Source organism: Pezoporus wallicus, unplaced genomic scaffold (genome assembly GCF_028554395.1).
Source record: "Pezoporus wallicus isolate ANWC-B61680 ecotype Strahan unplaced genomic scaffold, APGP_CSIRO_Pwel_v1 contig_6658, whole genome shotgun sequence".
Taxonomy (NCBI): Eukaryota; Metazoa; Chordata; class Aves; order Psittaciformes; family Psittacidae; genus Pezoporus; species Pezoporus wallicus.
In genome coordinates, this window is record NW_026642312.1 from 5,056,017 (window position 1) to 5,070,421 (window position 14,405).

At 38.0% G+C, this 14,405-nt stretch overlaps 1 protein-coding gene across 5 annotated transcripts in view; it reads left to right on the forward strand.

Annotated features, from left to right (window-relative positions):
* The window catches only part of SEMA5A (semaphorin 5A), a 320,019-nt gene extending 311,660 nt beyond the window's left edge, over window positions 1–8,359 (forward strand). For all 5 annotated transcript variants that reach the window (XM_057428775.1, XM_057428779.1, XM_057428777.1 and 2 more), the window contains 4 exons: window positions 113–268; window positions 3,393–3,440; window positions 5,699–5,910; window positions 7,275–8,359. In XM_057428775.1, the coding sequence (XP_057284758.1) occupies window positions 113–268; window positions 3,393–3,440; window positions 5,699–5,910; window positions 7,275–7,394 (536 nt within the window). In that variant the 3' untranslated portion in view covers window positions 7,395–8,359. The remainder of the gene's footprint in view (window positions 1–112; window positions 269–3,392; window positions 3,441–5,698; window positions 5,911–7,274) is intronic.
* Window positions 8,360–14,405: the final 6,046 nt, after the last annotated feature.

Genomic DNA, 14,405 nt, shown 5'->3' on the forward strand with positions numbered 1-14,405 from the left:
CTGGGGATGCAGCCTTCTGTCATAATTCAGAAAGACAAGCTATTTGTCTCATTTGGTGTACTTGACGCATTTGATTGCAGCATCTGTTTGTGTGTCTCTCTGCCTGTTGCAGACAGCTGGTCCGAGTGGTCCGAGTGGTCTGACTGTGACTCATCTGGCTTCCAGTTCCGTGTTCGTCAGTGCATCATTTTGTTTCCCGTGGGCAGCCAGTGCACAGGCAACACCACAGAGAGCCGAGCCTGTGCTTTGGACTCCAACTTTATACCAGGTGAGATCAATCTGCTCCTTGAAGGATTAGTGAAATCTCTCAACGTTTCAGGAGTGGGGCGTAGTACTGTCCCAGACTGCACTGTGCAGAGCCTAGAGCTGGAACAGGACTTGCCTTTTGTCAGGCAAAGCTTGTCGGTCTGCTGTGTAGAGCCCATGTTGCTGGGTCTGGCGTCTACCTGAAAATCTGCCTCATGGCACTGAGTGCTGTGGTGCTGTCCCTACTGTCAGCGCCTGGGACTTGGGTCAGTCACTGTCACAGCTTTCTGCAGGTCCCCACTTCCTGCTTGATAGCAGGGTGTAGCAATGACTACAGACAGCTGGGAACAAATAGTTTGCTTTTTACTTTAAGTGGTTTTGAGACTTCACAATTATTAGAGGAACATTCCTTTAGGCTTTGTGGTTTGCATATACAAACGTGGGTGCTGTGGTAGTTAATCTGGAAATCATTTCACAAAGTCCTTTAAATGAATAACTGCTTAGAAAGGTAAGTATTATTAATTTGCCTCAGGTCCTCATCTCCTCCATGACTGCTAAGTACCTGATGGATAGTCACATCCATGTATTATTCTATAGCATTTGTCAAAACTCATGACTGTACTGTTTATTTTTGTTTAAATCACAGCAGTCATTTAAATCCACACAGCAGTATGGGTGGCCACACTGAATTGTTGTTAACAGTTATCTCTCCACCTGTGTACATTAAGAAAAGCTAGTGGTCTGTTCACAGAGAAATTTACATTTTAATGTATCATTTGAAATGTAATTATGTTTACTCAGTGCAGCAACCTTTTTTTCCCCATGACTGCGGTACGATATAGTACACTATAAAAATCAACAAATTTAAATACTGTTTTTATGGATGGTGCATAATGCGTTAACTTCTGAACACTATATCTTCTCCTCCAAAACCAATGTGAAAAATGCAAGTATGAAAGCAAAAACTCCCACACTGTATTTTCCCCCTTTTCTCAGGCTTTTGAAGAAGCTCCGTTAATACTCACATTCTGTCAATACCCTGCTTAATCCAATATAAGCTCTTCATCTTGTTTTGGAAAGTAGGCATTTTCAGAATCTGAAATGAGCCACCTCTTCTCTCCCTTCTGGTTTGTTTGCCACTCCTCCTCAAATACCCATATCATAGCGGATAAGGTCATGCCCATTACTCTCACTTTAGACAAACTAGCTTGCTTTCTTATGATCGCTTAGCTCACTTTCACTCCTCCACGTCCTCTAACTCAGAGTTCCCTCCCTTCATCTGTCCATCCCTCCCTCTCTCCTTCCATTCCTTTTTCTAATTCACCTCTCTCCTTTCCTCAGCTAATGCGCTGGCATGTCCAACCTCATGTTGCCTCCTCCTGCCTTTCCTTAGCTTTGTTCCTCTACAGAACTTGGTATACAGAGTGATTCTGGACGAGTGCAAAAATGACTACTTCTTGTCAGCTCCTCAGCTTCCCGAGTTAGTCACTATCAACATCACCTTTCAGAGCTTTACGATTTTTTTTTGTTTGTATTGTGAATAAATAGTCTCAACCTGACAAAGCATGCTCTCAGCCTGTACATTTTTCTGTTTGTATTGTGAATAAATAGTCTCAACCTGACAAAGCATGCTCTCAGCCTGTAACTCTCTCTGACAAAGCTGTCCTGTCAGGTCTGATAACTTTCTCATTTTGAAAATACTTAGTATGGATTTAGTATTTGAAGAAAGGTAAAAAAATTATGATCCCTTTAGCAGTAGCTGCATGTGGATCATCTTTTGGCAATGGACAGCCTACTCTATTAATTCCTCATACAGAAGCTGTTGCATACCTATGGCTATCATTGCTGCCCTTCTCTGGTCTGCTTTTTAGTTTTACCAGAGATATCCTTAGATGGGTAAACCAGAGCTGCATGCAGCATTTGTGGTGCGGACAGCACATAGATTTGTAAAGTGCCATAATGCTGATATCCTCTCCTATTAACTATTGTTTTGTCGGTAGTACCTAGCATTTGGTTTGCCTTTTTGATTGCTTCTGAACACTAAGCTGATTCTGTCATGGAAAAATTTTACATAACCTCTCAGCCTCACTCATGAGTAGTAATGGTCAGGTCACCAGCCGTATTTCATATGTGAAGCTAGGATTGCTTTCTACTCTATGTATCACTTTATGTCAATCTGCATTTGTTTCTTTAATTATTTTATTATCTAGCTTCATAAAGCCCTTCTGTAGCTTTTCACAGCCTTGTCCATGCTACCCTTAACTTTGTATTATCAGCAAACTTCAAAACCACATTTGCCTCCTGCTTTTCTAGATCTTTGGTAAAAAGCCTAGGTCCCTGCAGAAACGGTAACCTTCCTCCATTGTAAGAGCTGGGTACATAGTACTGCCTTGTTTTCTATCTTTCCACTCATCTCACTTGTTGCTTGCATAGCCTTTGATAAAGAATTGAAAAGCTTTTTTGAAATTCAGGGAGACTGTCAGTTACCCCACCCATATCCTCATGATCATTGCCACTTTCAGAGAGGTTCAAAAGATTTGTAAGGCAGGAATTCCCTTCACAGAAGCCATGATTCTGAAATAAAAAGTAGAAAAATTTGATTGCAAACAGATTTTATTCAGTATTTATACAGAAGGTATCCAATGTCAAAATGGTAAGGATACAAACTAGAGTTACATTTTATTAGTGTACAACTGAGACCCATGAATTTAGCAGTCATCTTGTTTGAAGATTTGTATATTCCCTCTGTTCACATTACTGCTAGACATGACTTATACAAATAATGAGCCCATTTGAACACAAGATAATTAAACTCTCATTAATTTTACTATTCAGAAAATCAACACTTCCTCAACATGTTCAAACTCTGCAAAGAAAGTTTTCATCTGCACTTCATCTTTTTAATTCCAGAGACGCTTTGAGTCAAGAATTAAAAATATGTTGATGGTTTTGCTTGGGAAACTAAGAAACCTGAAGATGTCATGGGACCTTTTTGTTAATTCTGCCACCTAACCAAAATCTTTTGTACTTTGGATTCGTAATGGGTGTAGTATAATGAAGCTTTAAATCCTTACTGTTTTAATCAAACTAGTAGTCCTCTGTAATTTTTTTTCTTCTCGGCATAAGTGGTTTACTTATTTTTCTAGAATTATCAGTGGCACGATCCAGCAGCATGGAAGAAAAGCGATGTGGCGGTAAGGTTTTCAGCTCCAGATGTGTATTAAATGCTGAAATACTGATTTCTCATTGTTTGCTTTTCTTTCACCTTTTGCCCTCTCATTGTTTTATTCTAACTTCAAAATGCCTTATTCTCATTATTTACACTTGTAGAGAAAAAGAGAAATAGTTACTACAGGATTTCTCATTAAATATCCATCTGCCATTGCTGACCTTTGAGACAAGAACATGTATTACTGGATGTTTGTATTTTCTTCCTTTTCAGTATGGCAGTCACCCTTGTCTCAAAAAACAAATTCCTACTATAAGGTAGTTATCAGTACGTCAAAATTTGTAAAGTTACTCCACCTTTTTCAGAATAATAATTTCACAAACCACTTTGGGACTCAAAATAAATAGCCAAAAGCCCGCCTGCTAAACCATTTAGTAGCTCAGACTGTATCTGGGAATTGTTTTCAGCTTCACTGCCAGAGACAAAACTAAAAAGTAAAAAAAAAAAAAATAAAAGTTCTATTCCAGAGAGTCCTGATATTAGCAAAATACATCTTTAAAGAGAGAATTTAAAAAAAAAAACAAAACCTCAAACAAACAATAGTAAGATGAACAAAAAGGAAAAATTACCTTTTTTTTTGTGCTGAGCTATCACACTTAGTCTGTGTCATCATGGTAATAGCTCTGGCAGCTCCTAGTATTCTTCCATGCACAGATAAACTGCATTTTTAACCTAATAAGGGACAACGAAAACACAGGGGTTATACAATGGTACTAGTGTGCATGGTAACTTGTTATAGGAGCAAGAATAATCTGATTTGATTTTTTTCTGTAGCAGTGGTACTCTGAAAACCTTTTGCCAAGCTCTGCAGCAGTGGGAAACTCTCATAAAAGTGTAGAAGGATATGTCAGTGATAATTTATATATTGGGGCAGTCAACACAGTCACCTAAATATTTGTGTTTCTAAAAACCCAGGAGGCATGCAAAGGTCCTACCTTAGGCATTGCAAAACTGGGATGCATGAGCTGGCCTATTTTTCTGTATTACAGTGAAAAGCATTTAGCAGTTTTTTTTTTTCAGATTAGTGCCATTCTTTCAGTTTGAAATCTTTCATTTGTGCATTTAGGCAACCACAAACAAATTTTCAGTAATGTTAAGGTGAAATTTCCAACATGAGCTTTTTACTAATACCTCTTTCCTAATAAAAACACACAGCTCCAGTTTGAAATAACAGTGAAAAGGAGTTCAATTTGTTCATTTTGAGCTATTCCTACTGGTGCAACATCTGACCTGTTATCTCTGTCCAGTAACATCAGGGGATGATTGTGCTTTACATTCCCTTTTGCAGTTTCATACAGCAATGAGCTTCCTCTCAGTTTTAATCCTTGCATATTTGGAGAGGATTTCCCCTCGTCTGATCCCATAGCATCTTTCTGAAGGGCAGAGAAGACAGGAGACTGATGGGTTCTGAGCTGTTGACTTTGCCCTCTCTGGTTGCAATGGTTAAAAACACACTGAGCTTTAAAGACCGATTGTCTCTGCCACACCCCCACTCCACTTTCCCATTTTCCCCTTAAACACTACCATTTCCTCCTCACCCCTTCCCTTATATTTAGAAAAATAGTCTGAAGCCTGGAGAAAGAAAAAAGTCGGCCACGTATCAAAGACAGAAACAGAGACCTAGCAAGGATCAAAGCAGTAATGGAAAAAATGTGTGCCACTGCTTTGGGACATGTACCAAATAAAGGGGATATGGAAAACATTTTAGGGAAAGCAGGATTGTGATTCAAAGATATCCGGATTTTGTTAGTTCTGCCACAAGTGCTTATGCGTAAGAGAAAGGACTAGAACAACAGGGAAGTGGTACTGTAGTTCACTGAAAAAAAAAAAAAGCTATGCATGTACCTTATATCCATAATTTATGTATAATAAGGTGTTATACAGTCCAAAGAAAAATTTTGCTGAACTATTCAAACGTACAACATGGAATTCATTCTTCTGTTATTTGGGTTCTGAACTTGTTCAAGCATCTTTCAAAAATCTCAGTCTTAATATTGACAGAGATATATGGGTATCTAAGATTCTTATAATGATCCCTTCAGGGAAGTGCAGTGCATTTTCTACTGTAGGGATAAACCATTGCACTTGAGATGTTTATGGGAAACATATGAAATTTCCCTTACCCTTGTTTGAATCAAGCACTTGCCTACATTTTACCCCAGTCTTAAGCCTTTATTGCTAATTCCTTAAAAATAAAACTGTCTTCTGCTCTCCACTCTGCAGAGTTCAATATGTTTCACATGATCGCAGTGGGATTAAGTAGCTCAATACTTGGTTGCCTTCTTACCCTGCTTGTTTACACTTACTGCCAACGGTATCAGCAACAGTCCCATGACGCAACTGTCATCCATCCGGTGTCACCAGCTCCTCTAAATACCAGCATTACCAACCATATTAACAAACTGGACAAATATGATTCTGTAGAAGCCATCAAGGTGAGAAGTGGATTGGGAGATCTACAATGTACAAGGTGTATTATCCTAGACAACAGTTCTGCTGTATCAAAAGAATTCTACTTACTAGTTTTCTGCAGTGGCATTTGGACTCAAATTATGCTGATTGTTAATGACAAAAATAGATTTCACTTGAGGTATTGTAATTACAGATCCTTTCCTTTGTCAATCCCTATTACACAGTAAGTTTGATTTTGCATGCATGTGTAATTTATATGGTAGCAGCCTTTCCTGGAAAAAAACAGACCACTCAGGTTTTGTTTTGTAGAGCTTTTTCAGCCTGATTGTGATCCCTAGTGGCTTGTTCAAGAAATAAATTGGGCCATTAATAGTCATCATGACATATATTGAAGGTAATCCTTTGGCTCCAATGCTATGGTTCATCTTCCTGCACTGTGTCTTTATACAGGAGATGTATCTGGAGAATATATTCTGGGTCAGACTCTCAGCTAGTGTTCATACCCAAAATATATGTAAATGAATGGTACAGATTTACATTAGCTGAGTCTGGCATGACATCTGTATATGATAATTGTTCCCAAACAGTTATTTTTTTTGTTGACCTTTTAGAATAGCTTTTCAGATACACTGAATTAAGAAAGGGTGAGCATTCCGAAAATACCTGTTTCTGTATCTTCGGATTACGCAGCTTATTCATGCAGGTTTTTGTAAATGAGGATTTTTCTTAAATCCTACCTGGATAATCCAGTTTTAAATTTCTGCATTTTTCTTTCTAATTAAAGAATTTTTTAAGAATTTCATTAAAAATGGCAACAAAATTTTATAATCACTAGTGGAATAGGTACCTAATTTAAAGGTTTTCCAAATTCCGCTAATTGTCTCTCTGGATAGCTACACGAAAAAAAATAACCTTTGACAATTCATATTCTAAATACCCACATCACTTTTTAAAAAGCCAGATTTACCCTCTTAAGACCTTCAGACATTTCTCCTACATGTTGCATTTGAAAATCAAGGAATTAATGCAGTAAAAAAAACATTCTTACCCAGTAAACAGATAATGAGCAAATTATTCTAATAGGAAAAACTGGATATATATGATCAAAACTATTTTTAATTGTAAAATTAGTTTTATAATACTTGGGAGAAGGTGCCTGGATTTGCTTTATTGGGTAGCCTTGCTTTTTGTAAGAATGTTATTATGCAAAAAGATAGATGCAAAAACAAGTTGCAGATGTGCAGGTATTTCTTAATACATTTTGGACTGATTTATTATACACAGATATTTGCCACAAAAATTGACTTAGTGAAAGGGTGCTTAGTGGCTATGGTTCCTCTGTCCTTCCCATTTTCTAATTTTTTTTTTTTTTTTTTTTTGTCCCCAGGCATTTAACAAGAACAACCTGATTTTGGAGGAGAGAAACAAATACTTCAATCCACATCTCACTGCAAAGACTTATTCTAATACCTATTTCACAGATTTCAATAATTATGATGAGTACTAATGGGCTTGTGTATTTTCTGGCCTCCTGTAACTCCCCAGTCCCCAAGGCCTGTGCTACTTGACTGCTCATGTGATTGAGGCTTCAGAGATGAAGTTCAGAGACATTTCAAGCACAATCCAAGCCATCAATGTCCCATTGCTGCCAAAAGCCCAAAACACCTGCTTGTGACATGATGTTTTCTTTGCAGAGTGCAAGGTTGGCCTTCAGTGTTGGATGCAGCTATAGATCCCTCAATGTCGCTGGACCACTCATGAGGATTACATTGCTTCAACTCAGTTTCATTAACTTCCAGTCAGATTGCTCTAGCAAGTAATTCCTGAGCTTTAAAAGAACCCACAATGTTACCCCATAAATCTAGGCCAGGAGTACAAATCTAATTTTCTTTTTTAAGTATTGTCTTTTATTTCCATGAGGTCTGAAAAGGGATCTCTGCTGTTAGCCATGGGAGCCCTCTGTGCAGTCTCCCGAAGCTCACACCACCAAAACCAGCTCACAGGGTGCTGGGAATGACAAGAAGAAATGTGGTGGTTTAGCAATGCTCTGCAGCTCTGGGATCTGTAGGGCTGATCTTCCTGGCCTGTAAATCACTCCAGCTGCAGTTCAGAGTGCAGACACTAAGGACGTACTGAGGGATATAAACTTGTAGTTAACCCAGAAGGCTACAGGGTTAGTGGTTTCCAGTTGTGAGCTATGCCCATTCACATAAAGTCTTCACCTAGTTCAGTGTAATTTTTGTGAGGGTCTGGAAGGGCATGTCCCAGTGGGAGGCCAAGGGAGGAGGGCAGATAGGAAAGGTACACTGGAAGGTTTTTCTGTGTGTTAGTAAACAGCCTTGCTGCAGCACACAGGTTTGCAGAAGTCGTGCATTCCCCAGGCTTCTTTCCCTTGGTGTGTGTGAATGGGAACCCATTCCTCATTCTGCTGTAGCCCTCGCCATCAGGCTGGTCATGGAAAGATACGACTGCACCATCTCAGGCTCTCAGGGGTACGTAGGCATAATCATAGGTCTGCTTTTCTCTTTCTGCTTTCACTTTGTATGCACATGTCTGACAAGCAAAGCTGGCTCAGAAAACGCAGATGTATTTGCAAAGCATCTCATCTTGCTGCCATGTCCAATCACGCTAGTCAGCTCCTAGAGGAAAATTCTTATGGTATTTTAAGTGATTATGTTGTTGAACTTCATTGATGTAAATATTTAAAATACTGTTTGAGTTTAAGTTATCAGTTTTAATTCCTTTTTTAGTGGCAGATGAGGAATCACAAAGAATTTTTATGCTGTTTTTCTTTGTTCTGTCTGTCTTCACCCACATTCATTATTTTTGTATCTGAAATTCCAGGTGTATAACTAAAAAAAAAGGGCAGGGATTCTGGTCACATTTTCCAGAGTACTTAGTAGTAAGGCAGTATTTTCTAAAAAGCTTATGAAAAGAAATTAAAAATGGATATTAAGGAGTAAAGAATTGGGCTTTCAGGTTTTTGAGCATGCTAGATGCAGAGATCGTCACACTGGAGTACAGAAAGGTATGCAAAGAGAAACAGAGTGGAAATGTTTTCGTTCTGTGTTTAGAGTCCTTGATCATTCGATTACACTATGATAGGCAAATAGAGAAAAACATGTACAGATTATAAGGATTCACAATAAAAAAAAGCAAAAAGTACCAAGAAACATTGATCTTGTGAGACTGCATTTTGAGCATTGATTTGAGCAAGGGTAAACACCATCTCTAAGGATAGCAATGAGCAACAGTTTTGAATGGGGATAGAACTGAATGTAGCACTATGCATCCTATCTCTGTTCTGCAGTAAAATGAAAAAATGCAAAGCAAGTGGTCTTTGAAAAGCTGTGCAGCAAAATGAGTGCACATTTAGCATCTATGAAAATAATTAAGATCAGACACCAATTTTTTTCAGCTGAATAGTTCTCCCTCTTCAGTCAAAAAAAGCCACCCCACCCTCACACCATTTCATCCCCAGAAAGTATGATAATACTGGTTCTGTATAATTTGTGACTTTTTTTTTTTTTTACTGTTTATTAGATTTTATTTTCCAGGAAGAAATTAGCTGATTGCCCTGGGTAAAAGGAAATTTTCTCTGCAAGAAAATGTAGTGAAACAGATAGAGGAAAAAAAAAGCCCTTGGAATCATAACCAGTCCAGTATATGAATCACTTTGTTCATGCCAAAAGATAAAATTATACATTTAGTAAGATAAAGAAAATAAAATCTATATTGCTGCCACTGCCAAGAAAAAGCAGCTCATGCACATAGAGTAATACGAACAGCACTGTTCCTCTCTGCCCTGTACTAAAAGCACATTATTCTGGCTTATGGATTTTATATTTAGACTATTAGTTATGAGACCAATATCTTAAAAATATTTGAACTATGTATTTTTATTTTAAGCTTTTTAAATGAAAATGATCTGAAATTAGCTTTATTTTTTTTTAACTCTTCAGTAGTTTGAAGCACACCTATCTTTACAGTCATCTATTTTCCATTCTTTTCATGGGTAGATACATATGTTAGATTCGTGTTATATATGCGCTATTAATACCCTAGGTTAAGTCTGCATGATCATAGGTATAAGTGCATTTAGCAGATGCTCAGGCTGCTCATACTTCCATCCTCCAAGGAGTATTTCAGGTGTTCCAGACCTTTGAGCAACTCCCGTGTGATGCCATTTAAACACCACACCAAACTGTTAGAATAAGTGTTTGTTTTAAACTTTTTTTGTCATTTAGCTTCCTAAATTTCATTGCTCTAAATTGCAGGTAGAGGTATATTCAAACCTCTGTCTAAAGCAGCAGGGTAAACATGGAAATTTCATAGCACTTCAATGAGAAAAAATTGATGGCAAGATCTCATGGTCAAGCTAGATTCCGAGACAACAGGTTTTAAAGCCATTAGGTATTTGTATCTTAGGTTCAAGGACCCCAGATGCACTGCCTGTATCAGTATTTTCACCTTCTGAATTCTACACAGCTGCCCAGGGAGTTTAATACAGCCTTTCCTAAGACATGGAGCAAAGCAAATTTCAGTCTCTTAATTTTCAATTTAATTAATTTAGCTTTTTTTTTTTTTTTTTAAATAAGCTACACATATTATAGTGAAAATCAGATTTCCCCACAAAAGCTCTTTTCTTTTGCCAAAAATGTAATTAGTAGGCATTTTCCTGCGTATCTTGTTTAAGCCAAAAGAGCTCTCAAATGTGCACAAGGGAAAAATTTGGTTCTTACAGCATTGTTCTCTTTTTGGAAAGGGAAAACCAACTCCCTTGACAATTAAATGCCATGGTTAAATACCTTTTGCTTGTATAAAGTGATCTTTTTTTGATAAATAATTGTATTACCTCTGATGCCAATAGTTAATATTACTAAACCGCTTTTATACTGATTGCATAAATTTTAAAATGTTTCTCTACTTTGAATGCAAACATTTTGACAGATAGATCAAAATTCTCTGTGTGAATCCATTTCTTTGTAACCCTGTTACATAGAGTGAGGAGGAAGCAGGATTGCCAGTCTGATCCTTTACACTATATACGTTCATTGGATAAGTCAAAGTAGAATTGTGTTTGAGTACACATTTTGGGCCTATTTTTGTGTCTGATACACAGCGCACATTCCTTGGTTTCTTAGAAAATGGACTCCTGTGCTTGCAGATTTGTCTTGTACTTTGATTTGAGTCTAATGACCTTTATGGTCATTTAAAGTTACTTTACGTGGAAGCTTTTCCAGCAACTTGCAGTCACCTGCTGTTGGAGCAGTATCATTTGGCTAAAACTAATCAAGAGATTTTTGACTAGGATTAGGATTTTCTTAGGAGAGTGGGAGAAAGAATGGGGCTTAAATAGTTCTGATTTCCAGGCTATTAAGCAGTACTGATTAAAGTCTCAGATGGGTATAGGATACTGTGGATTTATTTAGCTTGACCAGAGCTCCACAGTAACCTCTGGAAAAATACCATGTCAATGTACAAATCAAGAGCTACCAAAGCACTTAGGTTAAGTGAAGAAAGTTCTCCGAGTATCAGACCATATGGCTGTTGAAACCAGAAAAGAGAGTAAGAGGTCCCAGATGCAACAAAAATGTTAATGGGAATAAATGCTTCAATATTTTTTTCCTCGGAATTATGGAACAAATATAATCACTTTTTTTTAAATGTGGGACCAGTTTTATTGCAATCAGCACAACATAAATACATTCCTGAAGTTAATTGTATGCATAATAGCTTTGCTGTATGAGATCAGTTCCGTAAACAGTTTGGTCCAAGCTTATCTTGCTCTGCTTGAGGCATCCAACCAACTTCTGATTGTAGCTGCCACCAGCTCCCTCTATGTCTCACCTGGGAGAACATCCTTAGATGGACAGAGTTACATCCTGGTGAGGGCTTGTGTCTCTTGCTCAATGCTATAGTGAGCCTGGAGAGACACACGTCTAATAGTCATTTGGATGCCTAAATTTACGTTTGCAAAAGCTAGGCTCTTGAGTATGATTTTACTCGTCACATAAGTAACCACACCAAGTTCAGTGGTATGGGTGTAACAAGTTACTTATTTTAACGTGTTTACAGAATTGAGCCCAAAATATATTGCTTCTGCACAAATCCATGCACAGTACAAGATGACTTCAATAGTAAGAAAACAGATTCATTTAAAATTGCTCACAAGCAGATCTGCATCTTGATATCAGGGAATAGATATGTGTTCATTGTGTGGGGTATTTGAATTCATTCCTTTCTTTGCTAAATAAATGAATGATAAGATACTGCTTGACTTCATTTAAAAGCCATTCTTCCAAATAAAGAAGGGTTCTGGGATCTGTGAATGTTTCCCCTTTCTTTTTCTGTTTTCTTTTCCACAAAAATGAATCTGTGTGGAGCTGAAATGGCCGTTAGCTAGAGGGTTCTGTGTAACTGAATGAAATGCTTTGCGTTGCGTTGCCATGCTGGGATAGTACAAAGACGGAAATACACTAACCTGAGAGGTTTGGCAAAGATTTCAACCAAAGCAGTAGCAAGGATAGACAGAAGTGGAAACAAAAACATAGAAGAATGCGACTAAAGGCTTGGCAAAGTTCTCCATAAACTTTCACAGAAATTTAGAGGTTTTTTGGGAATTGCCATGGGCGAGGGCATTGAGACTGTAACGTCCTGGGTTGTCAAGCCAACTACTTGGCCAAGCAAAAGGCAATCTGACTGCAACTGGTACTTGTGCAAAGTTGTGATTGTTGCTCAGAATCAGGGGAGAGATGAACTAGTGAGGCTCTCAGCACCAGGTTAAACAGGAGGGAACAAAATACTTTTACAAGCAGTAAGGACTACAGAACAGGTGGCATTTTGGCAATATCTGTGTTGGCAGGAAGGTTAGGGGAACCAGAACAGATCTGTAGAGCAGAACAGCTGATGCTGAACTCCTGGATTTTGGACTAACACCAGTCTTGGTCCCACAGACTGAACACCCACTGCCAGTTAGAGTGTACCATTCAGTTTCCTTCATTCATTAAAAACCCCAAATAAACTAACAGAAACAAGCACGAAAACCCAACATACCACATGACATGCTTTGAGAGTGCTCCATGGTGCAAATGAAGGCACAGTAAGAGGTGTACCAGGAACTGATAAACCTTTGTTTCCAGCTGGCTGTTTTGAAACTTGTTTCCTTTTCTGCTTGTGGGAAACTAATAACAGCTCTACCAAGCTGAGGATTTACCAATTTGAAGGAGTGACTTTATACCAGTAGTGAACTCTGCTAAAAAACTGTACAGGCAAGCGGACCATCAAGGACTGTGGAAAAACTGTTATACTGATAGTTTATCTTATTTTAATTTTTCTTAAACTGAATGTACTCCGGCAGTTCCTTAACTGAAAGGAACATCTAAGCTCCAGAGATGGTATTTTCATAATATCATTCAGAATAAAGTTCAATCTGTGTAACTTTCAGCATTCTCAAAATCTGCTGCTGGAGGCTGAGAATGCAGAAAGCAGCTGGGGTTTGTTCTTTCTTTTTTTTCTCCAAACTATTTATCCACAAACATCATCCAACAATAGCTTCAAATTTTAAAATATCATAGAAGGTAATTAAGGTTATATGTTCCAGGATTCATCAATCAGAATTGCTAAATCACTAAGCCCTTGGTTTTGAATGAATTCTCCCTTTTGTTAGCTGCAGCAGTAGGCATTAACTGAAAATGAAATAAATATCAAATTTCAAATAAATGGGAAATTTAAGGTCCCAACTTTTAAATAAAGCTTTGAAGCCAGTACAGCTGCAGAATAAACTGTTTTTATATCTGTGTGCTGAAAAGGGCTTTATCATGTCATGGCCTTGTGAAATGTCCTGTGGAAAAATTGTTTTTAATAGTCATGTACCCAAGATAAAATAATTGAAATAGAGCCCAGAGACTTTTAGCAATAGTAAATGCTTTTGTTTTGGTATCAGGAGAATGTCATTGGTTATTGCAATAGTGGGAGTAAATGAACCCTGTAAAGAAGTTTATAGGGAATAATTTTCCCTTGCCATCAGCTCTTTCAAAAACAGCTTCCTTAGCAAAACTTCTCCAGAGAGCCATTGAAGATACTCAGATTTAAGAAGAAACTGGTGCAGTGGCTTGAGCACAGAAGCACAGATGCAGAGATCTAAGCGACCCACAGGCTTGTTCCACTGACACAGAGCTCGCTTTGGATTTACACCTATTCAGACAAATCACCAAATTCGTGTTGTAATGGCTGTCTGGTGACTTATTTAGTACTCCAGGGGTGTAATCTAACATAATGCTTTAGACACACAGAGAAGCAGCTCAATTGATGGGTAGCAGCCCTGTTTTTCCATCATATGCATGCACCCTGTATTTCCCTATCCAGTGATATTTTTGATACTTTAAATGATTTAATTTCATGAATTAGCTTTTATCAAATTTGATTTTAGGTTGGGGGGTGAGGGGTAGGGGGGGTGGGGAAAGCATACCACTTTCCTAGTCTCCATTACTCATATTGATACTGTTTAACTGCCTTG